The sequence below is a fragment of the Emys orbicularis genome, chromosome 6 (genome assembly GCF_028017835.1).
Source record: "Emys orbicularis isolate rEmyOrb1 chromosome 6, rEmyOrb1.hap1, whole genome shotgun sequence".
Lineage (NCBI taxonomy): Eukaryota > Metazoa > Chordata > Testudines > Emydidae > Emys > Emys orbicularis.
In genome coordinates, this window is record NC_088688.1 from 53181355 (window position 1) to 53198914 (window position 17560).

The following is a 17560-nucleotide window of genomic DNA, read 5'->3' on the forward strand; positions in this document are numbered from 1 at the left end:
TGAACATAGCTCCCAATGTGATGTTGTGGCCAAAAGAGCAAATGCCAATCCTGGGATGCATAAACAGAGGAATCTCAAGTAGGAGTGGAGAGATTATTTTACCTCTATATTTGGCACTGGTGCAACCACTGCTCGAATATTGTATCCAGTTTTGGTGTTCACAATTGAAGAAGCATGTTGATAAATTGGAGTGGGTTTGGAGAAGAGCCACAAGAATGATTAAAGGTTTAGAAAACGTGCCTTATAGTGACAGAATTAGAGCAGTCTAAGTACCTACATAGGGAACAAATATGTAATAATGGGCTCTTCAATCTAGTAGAGAATGATACAACATGATCCAATGGCTGGAAGTTGAAGCTAGATAGATTATGATTGGAAATAAAACAAATTTTTGGCAGTGAGGCTAATTAACCATTGGTATAATTTACTAAGAGTTGTGGTGGATTCTTCACCACTGACAATTTTTAAATCAAACTGGCAAGTTTTTCTAAAAGATATGTTCTAGGAATTACTTTGGGAAAATTCTATGGCCTGTATTAGACAGGAAGTCAAACTAGATGAACACAATAGTTCTGCTGCCATGACCTCCATAGATCAGAAGGTACCACCATACGATGGTAGCGTAGTAACAAGAGAACAGAGGCCGAGGAGAGGCAGATGGGCTGCGTGGCTCTTGCGATAAAAAGGAATAAGGAAAAGGTAGGGTATGTGGCTGGCTAGGAGAATGGTTAAGGTTTTGTCTACCCTGCAATTAGAGGTACGATTGCAGCACGAGTAGACATACCTGAGCTAACTTTGATCTAGCTAGCTTGAGTAACAATAGCAGTGAAGCTGCTGCAGCAAATGCCATACAAGCTCATCTAGGACCCTGTGCTGCCACCTATGCCATGCCGCTGCAGCTTCACTGCTATTGTTATTCAAGCTACCTAGCTCAGCTACGTCTACTCGTACTGCAGTCAGACCTCTAACTGCAGTGTAGGCATACCTCGAGGCCATGTCTACACTGCAGTTGGGAGATGTAATTCTTAGACTGGGCAGATGTACACGCACTAGCTCTGCTGAAGCTAGTGTGCAAAAAACAAAAGTGTAGCCACGGTGATATGATGGCAACTCAGGCTAGTTGCCAAAGAAAACCCTGTCTAAGGGCTTGTTTTCACTATCACGCTATATCAACGCAGTGGGAGTGGAAGGGAGCAATATATAGGTCTTGACTGGAGTTAAAAATGAGAGAGATTCATTCAGTTTGCTTATTATTCAGTATCAAAGTTTCACTACTGGATTGCTAGGGCTGTCCTTAAGAGTGCTTCATCTGAAGAAGGGGCGGGGTGAGGAGGAAGGGGAAAGTGCCTAATACACAAAAATGGGCTGTCAAAACAGTTTGGGCCAGAGTTGAAAAACAATACATCACAGAAAATGAAACCATCAATTGCATTCATCTACTTTTTCTACTTTGCACCCACCCTTGTACATGCTTGTGCACACATGTAATTTTACACTTTCTTTCCAGCTTCAAAAGTTAGAGGGAAGAAGAGGATACCACAAATCTTAAACTGCTAGCAGAAAGAGAGGCAGAGGTACTAAAGCAGGAGATAACATTATATGGATACAGGAGTAGGGACAACAAATTATTGCTATATCAAAGAAAATTACATCCATTATAGATCACATATTTAATTGAATACTTCCAGAAAAAACAAAACAACCCCCTCTACCCCCACCCCCCAAACACACACATGTAATTTCTGATGTCTGGGCTTTGAACCAGGGTGCAAAGGACATGTAAAGGAGACTCCTTCAATACTTTGTATGTACAAAAAAACTTTTTATTTAAAAAAAATGGTGTGAGGGAGTATTATAATACTCATGATTATAAAGACAGGATAGGAAATTATGGAAACGAAATGGTGATGGCTAGGACATACATGAAGGAAAGACCCAAATAACATAACAAGGGAAGTGTTGGACTGGAATCGCTGGGATAAGGTGCAATGCGGTAGACCAAGGTTAAGACAGAAATGCACACTAGAAGTGGAACTGAAAGCTCTCTGAATGACAAGGCAAGAAGCCAAGATGGCACTAGGAGACCAATAATTCAAGGTCTTGAGATTGGGATAATCCATACTCAGCTGCAGACATGCTCTCTATGGTCTTTGGTTGTAAGCACATCTTGTCTGTCAGTTTGCCCATGTCCTCTACAACACTGAGTACCCTTAACTCCCATTGAGTTCAACAGTGCTCAGCACCTCCCAAGAGGCGCTCAGCACTTCTCAAGAGGTACTCAGCATCTCATATAATTGTGCAAGAACTCAGAAGTAATCAGTGCCAAAGCTAGATATTTGCAGGCAAGAGTTCCTATCACCTAGGCTTGTGCTCAAATTACTACGTTTGTCTTGCCTTATGCTAGGGTTTGTGAAGGAGTGGTAAGAGCAGAGCAAGCCAATTATTTTAATACAAAGACTATGTTCTGTCTTGATTGCCGTATGTATCTATTGGTGAATTAAAAAAAAGATTTTAAGACTTTGCTTATGAAAAATAACAGACTGCTTGGTTATATGAAAATATACATGTTGCCTATAATTCTCACTTTCAATCGGTCCATTTGAGAAATCAAACAGGTGTTCTGTAAATCCAAGAATGCCAGTCAAAAAAAAGTGAAGGGCAGCTTCTGCTTCCCTTCTTCACATTGAGTAGTATAGTACCTTACTCTACAGAAGGACAAATGAAAACTAATGGGACCATTTTCTGAATAAGGTACTACTCAACATGAGCAAGATTGCCAGAATCTGGATCTAAATGCAGAGGGTTTCATGGGGGAAAAAAAAGCCAGGGAAAGAAATAAATGTTCATTTTATAGTTGGCTGGCACAAGAATAGAAAGTGCTTGTTCAATATAAAACACACTTATGGACCTGCTTAGATAGGACTACTGTGCTTAAAATTAGCCCTGTGCCTAAGTATATTGCTGAATTGGGGCCTAAGAAAGGTTCATCTTTTGATCTTGCTACACTTTCTTTAATTAGAAAGGTTTCATTAAAAAAAAAAAAAATCAGTTCTGAAACCCCCAGACCTCTAAGAATGTATCTCAACCTCAGATAAACCACCTGGAATTAGACTGCATTAATCTGTCTTTATGTGTAATTGTACTTGGCTTTCCACTGAGGCAGAGTTGTTCTGATGTGCCCAGACTGTGACAACAGTGCTGAGGAATAGTGACCTTGAAACTGAGATGAGACCACTGAAATGAATTCACTTTAGTAGCTTTCACAGTTCTTTGAGCAAAACAATTCCTGGTCATTCTGGCAAGGACTTATTCTAAATTGTGGTTCCAGAAATGGAAAATGTAGAAAGAAAAATCTAATACACTAAAGTACCTAAGACGGGATTTTCTATTTACTTTCAAATCTATCTGTATTGGAAAAGGGCTACAGTGAGATTAATGCATTAACTTTTAATTTCTGAATCTGGTTTTGATGTCACTAGAGGACCAAGAATTATTTAACTCAGACTGTTGTGATATATCATTCGGGAACTGGATGACTATTGTTCATACAGTAAAACAGGAAGCCAGGTAAAATCATCCCAAAATGAATTTACTGTAGCAATCCGTGTGGTGAAAAGTTGATCTCTTTTGACAGATAAAGAATTTGCATGTTAGAGAGCGGATGGGGTCAAGTGTTACATTTATGTGCTATAACCTTTGCTACAACAAACCTTGAGAGGGTTTATATTGGCTCACTAGTTTATTGACTTTTGCTCCAAGACACAATCACAGTTTCTGTAGGAAAGTCACAAAACAAATCTAAATCAAATCAAACTTCATCAAAAGCAACCAGGCACAATGTATTTTATTTTGCTTTGAAAGTTCTTCAGCTGCAGCTTACTGAACTCTTGCAATTTCGAGCTTGTTATACAGTGCCTGTCCAGCATAATCTAGTAGATAGGGCACTAAACAGGAAGGCAGGACTTGGAGACCTGTGTCCACTTCCCAGCTCTGCCATTGACTTGCTATGTAACCCTGGAGAAGTCACTTGACTTCTGTATCTGTTGTTTCTCCTACCCTTTGTCTGGCTTGTCTAGTCAGGATGTAAGCTGTGGGTGGGGAGCACAGGCTGTCCCTCAGTATGTGTTTGTACAGTGCCTAGCACAATTTTGATTGGTACTTCTAGGTGCTACTGTAAATAAATAATTAGAGAATCACAGAAATGAAGCACTGGAAGTGACCTCTGGTCATCTAATCCAGCCCCTTGCACATACGCAGGACCAAATATACTTAGATCATCCCTAACAGGTGCTTGTCTAACCTGTTCTTAAAAATCTTCAATGATGGGCATTCCACAACCTCGCTTGGAAACCTGTTCCAGTGCTAAAATATATTCATAATTAGAAAATTTTGCTTAATAGCTAATCTAAATCTTCCCTGCTGCAGATTAAGTGGACTATTTCTTGTCCTACCTTCAGGGGACATGGAGAACAATTGATCACCATCCTCTTTATAACAGCCCTTATCATATTCCCCCTCAATCTTTTTTTTATCAAGACTAAACATGTCCAATTGTTTTAACCTTTCTTCATAGATCAGGTTTTTTAAACCTTTTATCATTTTCATTGCTGTCCTCTGGACGCTCTCCAACTTATCCTCATGTTTCCATGTTTCCCAGAAGTTGACACAATACTCCAACTGAGGCCACACCACTGACAAGTACTGTGGGACAATTACCTCCCATGTCTTACATACACCTCAAAATGATATTAGTCTTTTTCATAACTGCATCACATTATTGACTAATTCCACATGTGATCTATTATAACCCACAATTCCTTTTTAGCAGTACTACTACCTAGCCAGCTATTCCCCATTTTGTAGTTGGGCATTTGATTTTTTTCTTCAAGTATAATACTTTGCACTTGACTTTATTCAATTTCATCTTGTTGATGTCATTCCAATTTGTCAAGGTCATTTTGAATTCTAATCCTCTCCTCCGGAGTGCTAGCAACCCCTCCCAGCCTGGTGTTATCCACCAATTCTATAGGTCTCTACTCCATTATCCAAGTAATTAATGAAAATGTTGAATAGTACTGGACCCAGGACAGACCCCTGCAGGATCCCACTAGATATGTCCCCCCAGTTTGAAAGTGAACATTGATAACTACACTGTGAGCACAGTCTTTCAGTCAGTTTTGCACTTACCTTATAGTCATTTCATCTACATCACATTTCCCTAGTATGCTTATGAGAATGTCATGTGGGACTGTGTCAGAAGACTTAGTAAAATCAAGATACATCATGTCAACTGCTCCCCCCATCTACTAGGGCAGTAATCCTGTCAAAGAAGGAATTTAGTTTGGTTTGGCATTACTTGTTGTTCACAAATCAGTGTTGACTATTCCTTATAACCCTATTATCCTCTAGGTGCTTACAAATTGATTGTTTAATAATTTGTTCCAGGTATCAAAGCTAGACTGACTGGTCTATGATTCCCTGGGTCCTTTTTGTTCATAGGTGCTATATTTGCCCTTCTCGGGTCCTCTGGGATCTCACCTTTCCTCCACAAGTTCTCAAACATAATAGCTAACAGTTCAGAGATTGTTTCAGGTAGTTCCTTAAGTACCCTAGGGTTAATTTCATCAGACCCTGCTGACTTGAATACATCTAACATATTTAAATATTCTTTAACCTGATCATTCCCTATCTTGACTTGCATTCCATTCCTGTGTTTATTTTTAGTTTTGTTAAGCATTTGGTCACTACTTACCTTTTTAGTGATGACTGAAGCAAAATAGGCATTAAATACCTCAGCCTTCTGTACCCATTTCAAGCAACAAATAATTTGATGTCAATATGTACAAAAATATATACCCTATTCTAAATACAAAGAATATCAAATTCAACCATGCTGTAACACCACAGATGTCAATGGAATTATACCAGGAATAAATATTCTAAACCACAGGAACAAAGCGGTTTTATGCTATGACAATGGTGTGTTGTTGGAAAACTGACCTGATAATTCACAGCCAAGAAGTTCCATTCTCAAAGTACAGTGTCTTCTGCAAACCTGAGGATATAGTCGGATGTATTGTGATTTTATTGGAGGTGTGAAAGAATTGGCATAGGGAGTGTTGTTGTCCACATTTCCATGGAACACCTGTGACGACAACAATAAAATAAAAAATAAAAAAATCATCACACATTTCAAATAGTACAAGGATCACAACTGGATCCTTACTTTATCTTCATGGACTTATATATATCCACTTCCTTTTCTAGTCTTATCCTGTTTGTCATGACTTTCCACGTTTAGAGGCTTCTCCTTCACCTATGCTCCCCAATCTGGCCGGATTCAGCAGGGTATTTGAGCATAACTTGAAGCATGTGGGTATTTCTATTTGTTGACTTTAGTAGAACTACTTGATGAGTAGTGCTCGTGCTTAAGGTAAGGCATGTGTTTAAGAATCTTGCTGAATTGGGATCTCTCTCTCTCATGCTCCAGCTACTAATACAGTAAAATCACATCTTCCCTTCAACTTGTGTATTAAAATGTCCCTGTTCATTTTAGTCTGCAATTATAAACACTGATCCACACTTACTTTCCCCTCCCTTATTTAAGAACTGATCCAACTTCCACTGAAGTCAGCTGGAGAGATTCCATTGACTGCAATGGGATTCAAATCAGGCCCTTAAAGGATTTTTCTATTCTCACTTCATTGTAATTAGATATTCTTACACTTCGCTTCCTCGCCTCATTACAGTCTTTTCAACACAGCATTCCCTCTGCCTACATGACAGAAACTGTGTCCAACTCTGTGAAGTGCCTTACTTCTAGCCTACCTCTCATAGTAAAGCATTCTGTGCTGCTTTGTATGAAAATAAATTCTAACTATATTGTAAATATTTTTTTGTTGGTTTGTTTTTTTACAGGAGGACACCATTTTTGCAATGCGGACATTAGCATTGATGAATGGGTTCTAGGGTATCAAGGGTTAACATTAATCTGCCAATGTACTAAAACCAAATTGAGAACAGAGTCATGAGTAATTACTGGTAAACTAATTAAAATGAAAATCAGTTAAGTGTAATAAACAGGATTATTCTAGCCTGGGGACACAGTGTTTAGAGAACCATCAATTAAAGAATAAGAAAGCCTTAGCAGACATAAAGTGGAAATGTATTGCTATGTTTTCCAGAAAAAATAAGGCAACACACATAAAAGTGCTTTCTCTGTTAGACAATTAGACTCGTCTTCTGGAGATACCTTTTGCTTTCAGAAGTCAGATATACCTTGGGATTTTCATTCACACACACAGGTGACTCAGTCTTACCATATCTTCATTGGTGCCTTTTACTTTGTATGTCACCCAGGACTTCCCATCATTACTATATGCAATTTTGTAAGATTTTATATATTCTGGGCTTCCAATCCTCTTGGCACCTTGGGTTATAACTCCAGTGACTCTCATCTTCCTTTGCAGGTTTATCTGCAATAACAATTCAATATCATTGGTAACCATCAGAGGGACACAGTTGCTATTATGACACTAAATTGTTGTTCTGACTCAAACAAAAAAGAAACCAGTGCTTCATTCTGTAGCATTTTGATTGATTGTCTCTACATTTCATTTGATCATAAATATGAAAAAAAACAACAACTTTTGCCCCCAAAGCTACATACTGTGTTATTTGTATATGTGTTGCATTGTGTCCACAGCTAAGATTTAATCTTCCATTCCATTAGAAGGCTGATTTTGACCCCCCACTCTAATATCACAAGAATCTTCATTGCATGGTCCTCTGCCAGAGTAAAATTTTTCTGGAAAGTCTGAGGCAAAACAGAATAGGGATTTCCAACATACGGGTGTTCCAAAAGAAAAAAATCTGTGTTTTGACCTTTCAAAACAGTTTTTTTTAATGGGTTTGAGTGTAAGCTCTCTGAAGCAGGGCTGGTCTTTCTAGTTTGTGTTTGTTCTAGCACAATGGGGTCCTGGTCCATGACTGGGGCTCCTAGGCACTACAATAACACAAACAAATTAACAACAACAACAACAAAATAACTGCATGCACTCACACCAAAGTGCTCCAGATTTCCTCAGCTTTGAAGACAAGCCACAGAAATTAAACAGATTCAATGCATTTAAGACTTCTGAAACTGGAAAATTTTGAATACACATTATCTGCAGGTGGAAAAAAAGGCTATTTTTCATCAATAAGTTCTTTCTCTCGCAGTGTAATCCTCACTTGGAATTTCCAGTCTTTCCAATGTTTCTCTCCTTTGAGAGACTGCAAGGTTCATTTCCCCCCATTACTAATTGATAAACATTTATTCAACTTTCCCTTGGAAGGATTTTATATCTATTATACACACGCATACAGTCAGTGGGATTCCCTTCTCATACACCAGCATAATTCCCTTGCCTTCAATGTACTTATACTTGATTTACATCCTTATAAGTGAGAGGTGAAGCAGACCCCCAAAAGTTACACCTCAGGGGCCTGTTTGTCTTCAAACATACAGTTATAAATATGGAGTAACTCTACTGAAGTCAATGGAATTACACCAGCGTAAAACTGGTGTAAGAGGAGAATCAGGCCCAATATATTTACAATCAAATTTTAAGTAGAGCAATTCACAGTTCTTTTCACCCATCCTTCTGAAAAAAAACAACAATTAATAAAACAGCAAAATATGTTGAAGTGGTCCACTCCAGGGATTGACAATTATACTAATTGAGAGGAGTCTCCCAATTAAGGCAAAATGGATTTGTGCTCAGTACATTGGAGTATATTTTAGCATGGTGTCTTATTATAAGAGGTTGCCTAATAAGGGTGATTTAATATACTTTTCACTCTGTATATGGAAAATCTTAAACATGCACAAACAAAAATAGTATGTCACGTAACCCTGTAATATTTACAAAAAACAATCAAACCAAACAGTGCCCGCCGCCCCCAAGTCTGACAAGTGATAGTTAAGTTAAAGAAAACACAATTATAGCTAACTTGCCTCCCAGCTCCATTGACACTGTTATTCAAATGGTAACCATTTTCCAATTGCACTAACAGTTCACACACATTTATACAGATGATTTTTTTCTAATTCTAATATGGCTTTTTTGTACAAGTCTGCCCTCCAATGATTTATACGGTAAATGTTAATATAACTAACTAAAGCTTTTTGAAACCCATCTCCCTAATGCTGGAGAAACAATGGCTACTAACAGCATCCATGACTGCAACAGTAAACAAAGAGTAACTATTAATGGAAAGAGGTTAGATTGAAGGGATGTTTCCAGTGGGGTTCCACTGGGATCTATTCTGGGTTTGGTGTTGTTTAACATCTTTATTAATGATCTGGATGTAAGTATAAGAGCATATTGATCAAGTTTTCAGATGTCACAAAGTTGCCAACACTTTGGAGGACAGAGATAAAATTCAGAGAGTCCGGACTATAGACAACAAAATTAAATTCAACAAAGACAAATGTAAGGTGCTACACTTAAGGAAGAAAAAACAATTGCATAAATACAGAATGGGGGATAACTGGTTTGGCAGCAGCACAGCTGAGAAGGATTTGGGAGTTGTGGTGGATCACAACCTCCACATGAGTCAGCAATGTGATGCTGTTGCAAAAAAGTAAATGCAACAGAGGTATAGCATGGAAGTCTCTGGAGGTAATAGTTCTGCTCGACTTGATACTGGTTAGGCCTCAGCTGGAGTACTGTGTCCAATATTAGTCACCAATGTATAGACAGGATGTAAAGAAACTGGAAAGGATGCAAAGGATGCAAAGGCAAGTGACAAAGATGATCAAATGGATGGAATGCAAGCCATATGAGCAAAGGCTGAACAAACTGGGTCTGTTCAGTTTGGAAAAGAGGAGATTAAGCGGAGATATGATAGCAGTCTTCAGATACTTGAAAGGCTGCCATAAAAGAAGATGGAGAAAAGTTGTTCTCTTTTGCTACAAAGGGCAGGACAAGGGGCAATGGGTTCAAACTACAGCATAGGAGATTTAAATTAAATCTCAGGAAAAACTTCCTAACTGTAGAACATTAGGACAATGGAACAGACGCCTCGGGAGACTGTGGAAGCTTCTTCACTGGATGTTTTCAAAAGGAGGCTGGATAGCCTCTGTCTTGGATAGTTTAGCCACAGCAAATCCTGCATCTTGGCAGGTGGTTGCGGTCCCTTCTACCCCTATGATTCTAACCCTTTGACACTAAACTCCTGTGAGCCCCCTCTCCCCACACGTTTGGAAGAGTTGAACGCTCTTGGAGACGGTGTTTGGGTTTTTTGTTTGTTTTTATAAAAACATGAAATTAAAGGGTGCTCCTGCCAAATGACTACACATGAAAACTTTAGCCATACCATTGCCTTGCTTAATTAACATAGTTACTTTCTTTTACTTATGGAATTTGAGTACTGTTTGACCTGTGACCTTGATACTTTAAGAAAATAAGTTTTCTGTGCTCCACACCCATACACCCACCTCCATATCCATGTATTTTTAGGTAAAAACCATGCCCCCTTTTATTTAGTCCTAAGTTTTAACAAACTTTTTTTTTTTTAGCTTTCTGGGTCTCTGTTTCTGCTCTGAACCACTGAGCATTGGCTTTCAACACTGCTGAGCTTCATGCAGTTTTGCAATCAGATTTAAAAATAAGAAATCGGATGCTATACAATATGCTTGATTTAGGTCTCTATGTTTCTTCAGTACTTCTGAGAAAACCCACAGGAAGGGAAAAAAGTACCTTGAAATTCCCAGAACTTTCATGTGTATAAAAATCTCAGGGGCTACATTTGACAGGTATAACTCCATGAAGTCAAAAGAATTACAGCAGAAGAGAAACTGGCCCATAGTGTCTGTGTTCTATTATGACCTTTACGTTTGCCAAGCCAGAGTCTAGCAAAATACAAAATATTACAACTGTGCAGTAACTATAACTAAAAGCAGTAGGTGAAAGCTTTCTTACTAAGTGTATTTTAGTAGGAAATAAAGTTCCCAGTATGGAATGTGAACTAGCACTTTTAGCAAATACAATCTTTTAAAAAACTCAGTCCTCTGTGGTAATTGTGAAGAAAAATAACTCAAGTTAATTGTTAGACCTTAGGCTTTAGGGATGCAGAAAAAGCAAGGACCTAGGAAATAACGTGATACATTTTAATTATATAGCTATTTGTGAGTTAAAATAAACAAGGAGATGATAGGCATTAAGATAAGAACAACAATTTGACACATCATTTTAAAAAGACAGGAGTTTATTGGCATAAAGAAAATTAAGCATAAAAACTATTATATCTATCTAGACATAACAAGGATGGAGAAAGTCAATAATACCCTGACGAAAGAAACTCACACTATTAAAGATTAGATGCTGGAGGAAGAACACCCTTTATGGAAATTTTGATCTTTGCCACTGAAGAATTACTAAGAGCAGGGAAAGGGATCAGTTCCATATTCTTTATTCATCTAGGTAGCCCAATAGGATTATTCACATGAATAGAGCTGCAGGATTGGCCCAATATAAAACAAAGGGCCCCAATTCTATTAATAATATGGCATATAAAAATAATTCCTTTGTTATTCAAAAATTATGGGTCAAATTCTGCCATCCTTACTCATGCCAGACAGCAGTTGACGAGACTTGATGAATAAGGTACTGTTCAACACTAGTATCAGAATCTACCGCTAAGTGACTAGTTAATGCAGTATTAGTAGAGAAGCTCATTTGCGACTAGGTCATGCAATCCTTATTCATACTGGTGAGCACTTACTCACACAAGTAACACTCCACAGATCTCAAAGAAAAGGAACTTTCTGAATTTGACCTCTATTTAAAAAGTAGGGTTACTTGTGTAAGTAAGTGTGCAACAATGTAAGAGTTGCACAAACTAGCCCTTATAAAATAATTCCTGGGCAGTCTACTGAGTTTATGGGATATAAACCTAATTCGAGACCTTTTATCGCAACAAGATAAACAATCAGAAGCTCCTGGAGCTGGGGGATGCAGTGGGGTGAGGGCAGAGCTATGCCATGCCTTACTGTGCACTGGCCAGGAGGTATGACCTGGCACTGGGCAAACAGTTGTCCAAGGGTGAAGCAGGTTTGGGTCTGGTCTACTCTCCTGGAGGCATCAGGACTGAATCTACATTCATTTACACCAGCTTCACACTGGTGTAACTTTATTGTCTTCAGTGAAGTTAATCCCGATTCACAGTAGAGTAAGTGTGAAGTAAGTGGAGAAAGCAAGGAGAATCTGGCCCATTGTGTCTGAGTCAAGCTCCCAGTAGAATGCTGAATCAAATCATCCTTATATCAAGGCTGTGGCTCTTGGGAGCTGGGGTACTTAATTCCCCTAGACACTTTTGAAAATCCCACTCAACCTTGAATTTTTTTCATCCCTTTGACCCTTTTAGCTACAGTCACCCTGGTCCCCATGGGTCTGCATATCGCAGGATCAGGGCCTATTATATAAAACCACCCCATGTGTCATGTTTTCTGTTCTTTCTGCTGATTCTAAAGCAGTAATTAATAATCATGCTATTTGCACAGGTGCACTAATATATTTGATTATGTTGGTGCATAAACAAAACCGTTTGGGAGTAAAACACTGAAGTATCTATGTTGAAGATGTCAAACAAAAGCAGCCTCATTAATCTGAGCTCTCTTCAAAAAAGAGTGTTTGCCTGAAAATGGCAACATCAGAAAGAAAATATTTACAAAGTTTTACAGACAATGGAGGATATAACTGGGACAATGTTTTAAAACAAATTTAGGCTCCATGCAAGGCATGTGTATAACTTCTCTCACAAGTGTGAGTACGTTTGTGTGTGTGTACGTACGTATGTATGCACGTACTTGGGTTCCAGATCAGGGCCTCAAGAATAATATTCTGTTAATACTTTAGTGATGTAATTCATGAAGGCAGAGAATGTCTAGAAAGGGAAAAGATAAACAGAGATAATTACTTTCCATGTGGAGAAAATAAATTATTTTTGTAGCCCTCGCTTGCCATTTCAAGATTTTCCTGTCTGTTGTGGCAGCTGAAAGTGCTCCCCACACAGAGTCATGTATACATATACATATTTCAGTGGTATCTCATGTCTTAGGTTCCAAAGCTATAGATGTCAGATTTCTTTATAGATCTTAAATTCCCTAATTTTTGTTAACTTTAAAATGAGAGGCTATTGGCTCATTCAGCAAAGTAGTACTTAAGGTGGATTTAGCTGCTAGGAACACCATTAAAGATCTGACTTACAATTTTGGCCCTGGGATTTGGGATACACAGGAGACTTGTTAGCCTGCTGAATAATTTGTTACAACTATCAGTAGACATGTAAAATGTAAGGAGTTCAATATTCATACAGAATCCCAAGCATGGAATCCATTTTCTCCAGGTATTATTCAGTGTCTACAAATCTTTCTATGTACAACATAAATGGAGGAAAATTTGAATGGTTTTTCCTCCCTCCTTTGACACACAACTCAAGATTCTGAATAACGGAATGCTTTTTTCAATCATCTTTTATCTTGTTTTATGCCTCTTTGGCTGGACAAATTATCTCTACTAGGCTCTGAGATGGTGAACTGTGGGCTTGTTCCATGCAGCTCAAACAGGAGAAACGTCTAATGGGATCAGTTTAAAGTTCATATGCTTCTGCAGCCCAGGATCAAATACTGTCAAACTCAACATGCAGAAAATCTGCACTTGACAACAATGATGTTCACTTGACTCTTCATCTATTCCAGTGCTGAGTGTATTTTCTACTAATCTTAGTTATCCCTTATGCAAAAACCAGGGTTTGAGTGGGGATTGAATATTATCAGAATGGGGAGATTCACCAAAGCAGCCCTTCTCTGGTGACCTTATCAATTTCCCAAAGACTGAAGTTTTAATTTTTCTTTAAATATAAAATATATTAAAAAATCAACTTTCTGGTAGAGGCAGATGGAAAATGTTCACAAACATTTTCTGGTGAAAAACGGGGACATTTTTACAAAGAATTTTTTTGTTACCACCTCTAATTTCCATTCCGGATGGTTGTGAAGACTATAGTTGGTCAAAACTGAATATCTGTTTCATGGAAGAGTGGGAATGGGAATGGGAACACAGCCAAATATTTTAATTTCCCATAAAGTAATATGCACTACTACTACTACTGACATAACATGATATGGCATAATACAATCATTGAAATAGTTTATTTTATTTTTAAAATCATTAAGGAAGCTGCTACTTAAAGCAGATTGAAAGACTTGTCATATTCACTAGTTCAAAGGGTATCCAGTTTGTATTGTAATAAAAAACTCTTTGACACAGTCAAAAATAATACAATAATAATGGTATAAAAATGGAAATATCCAATAAAATAAAATTCAACCAAAAATTTCAGAATTTCCCAAGTCAAAAATTTCTGAAAATTTTTTTCTTTAGAAAATATTGTTCTGCAAAAATATTTGTTGAAATTAATACATTTAAAAACATCCATTTGAAATAAAATGGCATTTTTCATCACCAGCTCTAATGAAGACATCACTCTGAGCTGGAACTGGAAACATACCAGCATGCAAAGTGAAACAACCACTCTAAGGGCAGAATGACTGCCATTTCCTCTCTACCAACCCAGGAGGCCACAAACACGACATCTGTGGACCCACTGTGCTGGGAGGGAAAGGCTGCACAGCAGGACTCAGCACCACTGAATCTGTATGGTGGGAGGCCCACAGGCCTTATTTGCACTTGCCTTTTTGTTGAAGTTTTCCACTGCACTACCATTTGAGCTGCCCCACTGGTACTAGCAATACTGGGAGCATTAGTGTACACCACCAGTGGCCTGTGTTTTAAATAATTGGCATCTATAACTGGTTTGAATAGAATTAAATGACACAGTGGTTAAAATGCTTATGGCTTGTCTACACTTGGTAATGCAGTGCCAGTGTAGATGAGATGTTCACTTGCTGCTATGACTCACAGGCTGAGGGCTTACACAGTCATTCTTGACTAAGCCCTGGGGAAGGGTTCCTTTTTCCCCAACTCCATTTCGACCTTCTGTGCAAAGCCAATTTACTTGAGCTTTGTATGTTGATGGAAGGGTGACTAATGCTGAAGCCTAACAGCAGCAATTTAAATGTCATCACAATCAGCTGTTTCACTGCTCATCATTTTTGCAAGCCATGAAAAGAGCTGAGTAGAATACCGACACTTTCTCTGTGCCTCCAGTCTGACCCCTGGAGTGGACATGTGTGGAACGAACAAAAATGTGGCAGATGATATTTCTGTAGCTTTCAATATTTTAAAAAAAATGTGGGTAACATTCTTCGTCTGTGGCTGATACATGATTCTGATAAGTATACAATTTTCAAATGTAGGTACCTAAATCTCACATTTGGGTGCTGAAATAAGCTGTTAGGTGTCCCAATACCTATTTTAATTGTCCAAATGCCAATTGAGCACCCCCATGCAGAACTGGGTATCCCAATTTAGGCTCTAATCTGGTTCCCACAGAAGTCAATGCAAACTTTCTACTAACTTCAGTGGCATAAGATTGGGCTGCTAAGTTTGAATATTGGGCTCTAGGGCCCCAACTGTCAAACCTGGGTATCCAAAATGAGGCTCCTAAATCCTTCAAACAGAAGTTATGGATTCGACAGACGTTAAGAGCTTGATGTGGAAATTATTCACTTAAATTTAATGGCCTGTGTTGAGGACAGACAAGATGATCATAATGGTCCCATGTGGCCTTAAAATATTTGAATCTGTGGGCAAGTCTACATTACAGCACTACATTGGCGCAGCTGCACTAACGGAAGAGCACTCTCCCGTCGGCATAATTACTCCACCTCAGCGAGAAGTGGAAGCTATGTTGGCAGGAAAGCGTCTCCCACCGACATAGCACTAGTGTGGACAGCACGAAACTTGCATCACTTGGAGGGCTTTTCCACACCCCTGAGCGACGTACGTAATATCGACTTAGGTTGTAGTGTGGACCTGCCCCATGTTTAGGAATCTAACAAAGAGAGGCCTGATTTTCAAAATGCTGAGTCCCTGCAGCTCCCAGTGAAGTAAGAACTGGAGTCAAGGGAGGCTGCAGTTAGTCAGCACTTCTGAAAATCAGAAGCACAAACATTTTGTGCTTTAGTTGAGGCACACAAGTTTGATAATTTTGGTCTAAGTCTCATAGTTCATGTTGATGCCATTGTGGATGTTATAGGCAGAAGGATAATTTGGCCTTAACATAGTGAGAACAGTTATAGTGTTTACAATATATATGAAAGAGACACATGATAAGATACCTATTGCTGTAGCACAATGAAGCACTTAGAGAAAATGCAAACTTAGCTACTTATATGCCTGGATGATAGAAGTCATTACTTTGTGCTGAAACATTAGTTATTTTTTAAACTGATAGTGGAAATGAAAATGTAGTTTGAATGATGATTCTTCTCTGTCAATGACTTCAGAGCCTTTGGCTTGCTCCTGAGAGATCTGAGCACCCATAACTCTACACTAAGGTCAAGGAAAATTGCAGGTGCTCAGCCACTCTCTGCATCACATTCATTGTTAGCTGCTTTATGGCAGTCACTACTTTAACTGCCTTTTGCTTTGCCAATACGTGAGAGCATTGCCAGTGGACCACGTACAGATTTACTATGAAGATGTTATTGACAGTGTTACAGAGAGTGCTGCATTCCTAAATGCTGACTCAGGATCAATTAAATATCAAGACAGAAAATACACAAAGAATAATGTGAAAAATGAGAATAGGAAACTTTTGATATTTTTCATTGTCATGCATAATAGGGGAGAGAAAAAGAGAGAGAGAGAGAGAGAGAGAGAGAGAGAGAAAGGGGTGAAGGTGTAGGGAAAAGGAAAAATTTTCTTTACACAATTGTGCTACAAATAATATGAGAAAGCATGGCAAACATCCAAGTTCCTACATGACAGGCAATGTGAGATGTAAATGAAATATTAAAATAAATATAAAAAGAATCTTTTAATGCTAAGAGGGTGATCCAGGGGAACTAAATACGGAGACACTATTATAGGGATTGTTCAATGTTTTCCATAAGATTTAGGATAAATACACTGATATTTTCTGTTAATTCCAATTTGTTGTATGAGCAAAAGTCCTTCACTTAGACCCGGACCCAGAAAAGCCTTTCCCCATCTCTGCTACTGCATCTTCAACAATCTATTGCCTCTCTGTACAGTGCCTACCACAATGGGGTCCTGAGCCATGACTGTGTACTACTCACATGAATTTGACCCTCTGTGCATAGATCAAAGTACATGTTAAAAATCATAGATACGGAAAACATACGTTTGGGGGTTTGTAGCATTAAAACAGAATACTATATGCTATGAACAACAGAAAATGCTCACCTCATTTATTTATTGCTGAGAAATTTCACTTTATGCCTCAGAGCATTTACATAATTAGACAGACTAAAAACTTGCTTGGTTTGTTTCTTCTTCTTATTAAGACGTTATTTTAATCCCAAAGTAGTTGTTATAAATTCCATTAACTGGATGATATGAATTATTCAGCTAGTGGCATATTTAGA

At 38.4% G+C, this 17560-nt stretch overlaps 1 protein-coding gene across 1 annotated transcript in view; it reads right to left on the reverse strand.

Moving 5' to 3' along the window:
- Positions 1 to 17560, reverse strand: part of EDIL3 (EGF like repeats and discoidin domains 3) — a 314997-nt gene that overhangs the window by 73360 nt on the left and 224077 nt on the right. The window contains exons 7-8 of the mRNA XM_065405890.1: positions 7320 to 7475; positions 6001 to 6145 (exon numbers count right to left, since the gene is read on the reverse strand). Coding sequence (XP_065261962.1) covers positions 6001 to 6145; positions 7320 to 7475 — 301 coding nt within the window. The remainder of the gene's footprint in view (positions 1 to 6000; positions 6146 to 7319; positions 7476 to 17560) is intronic.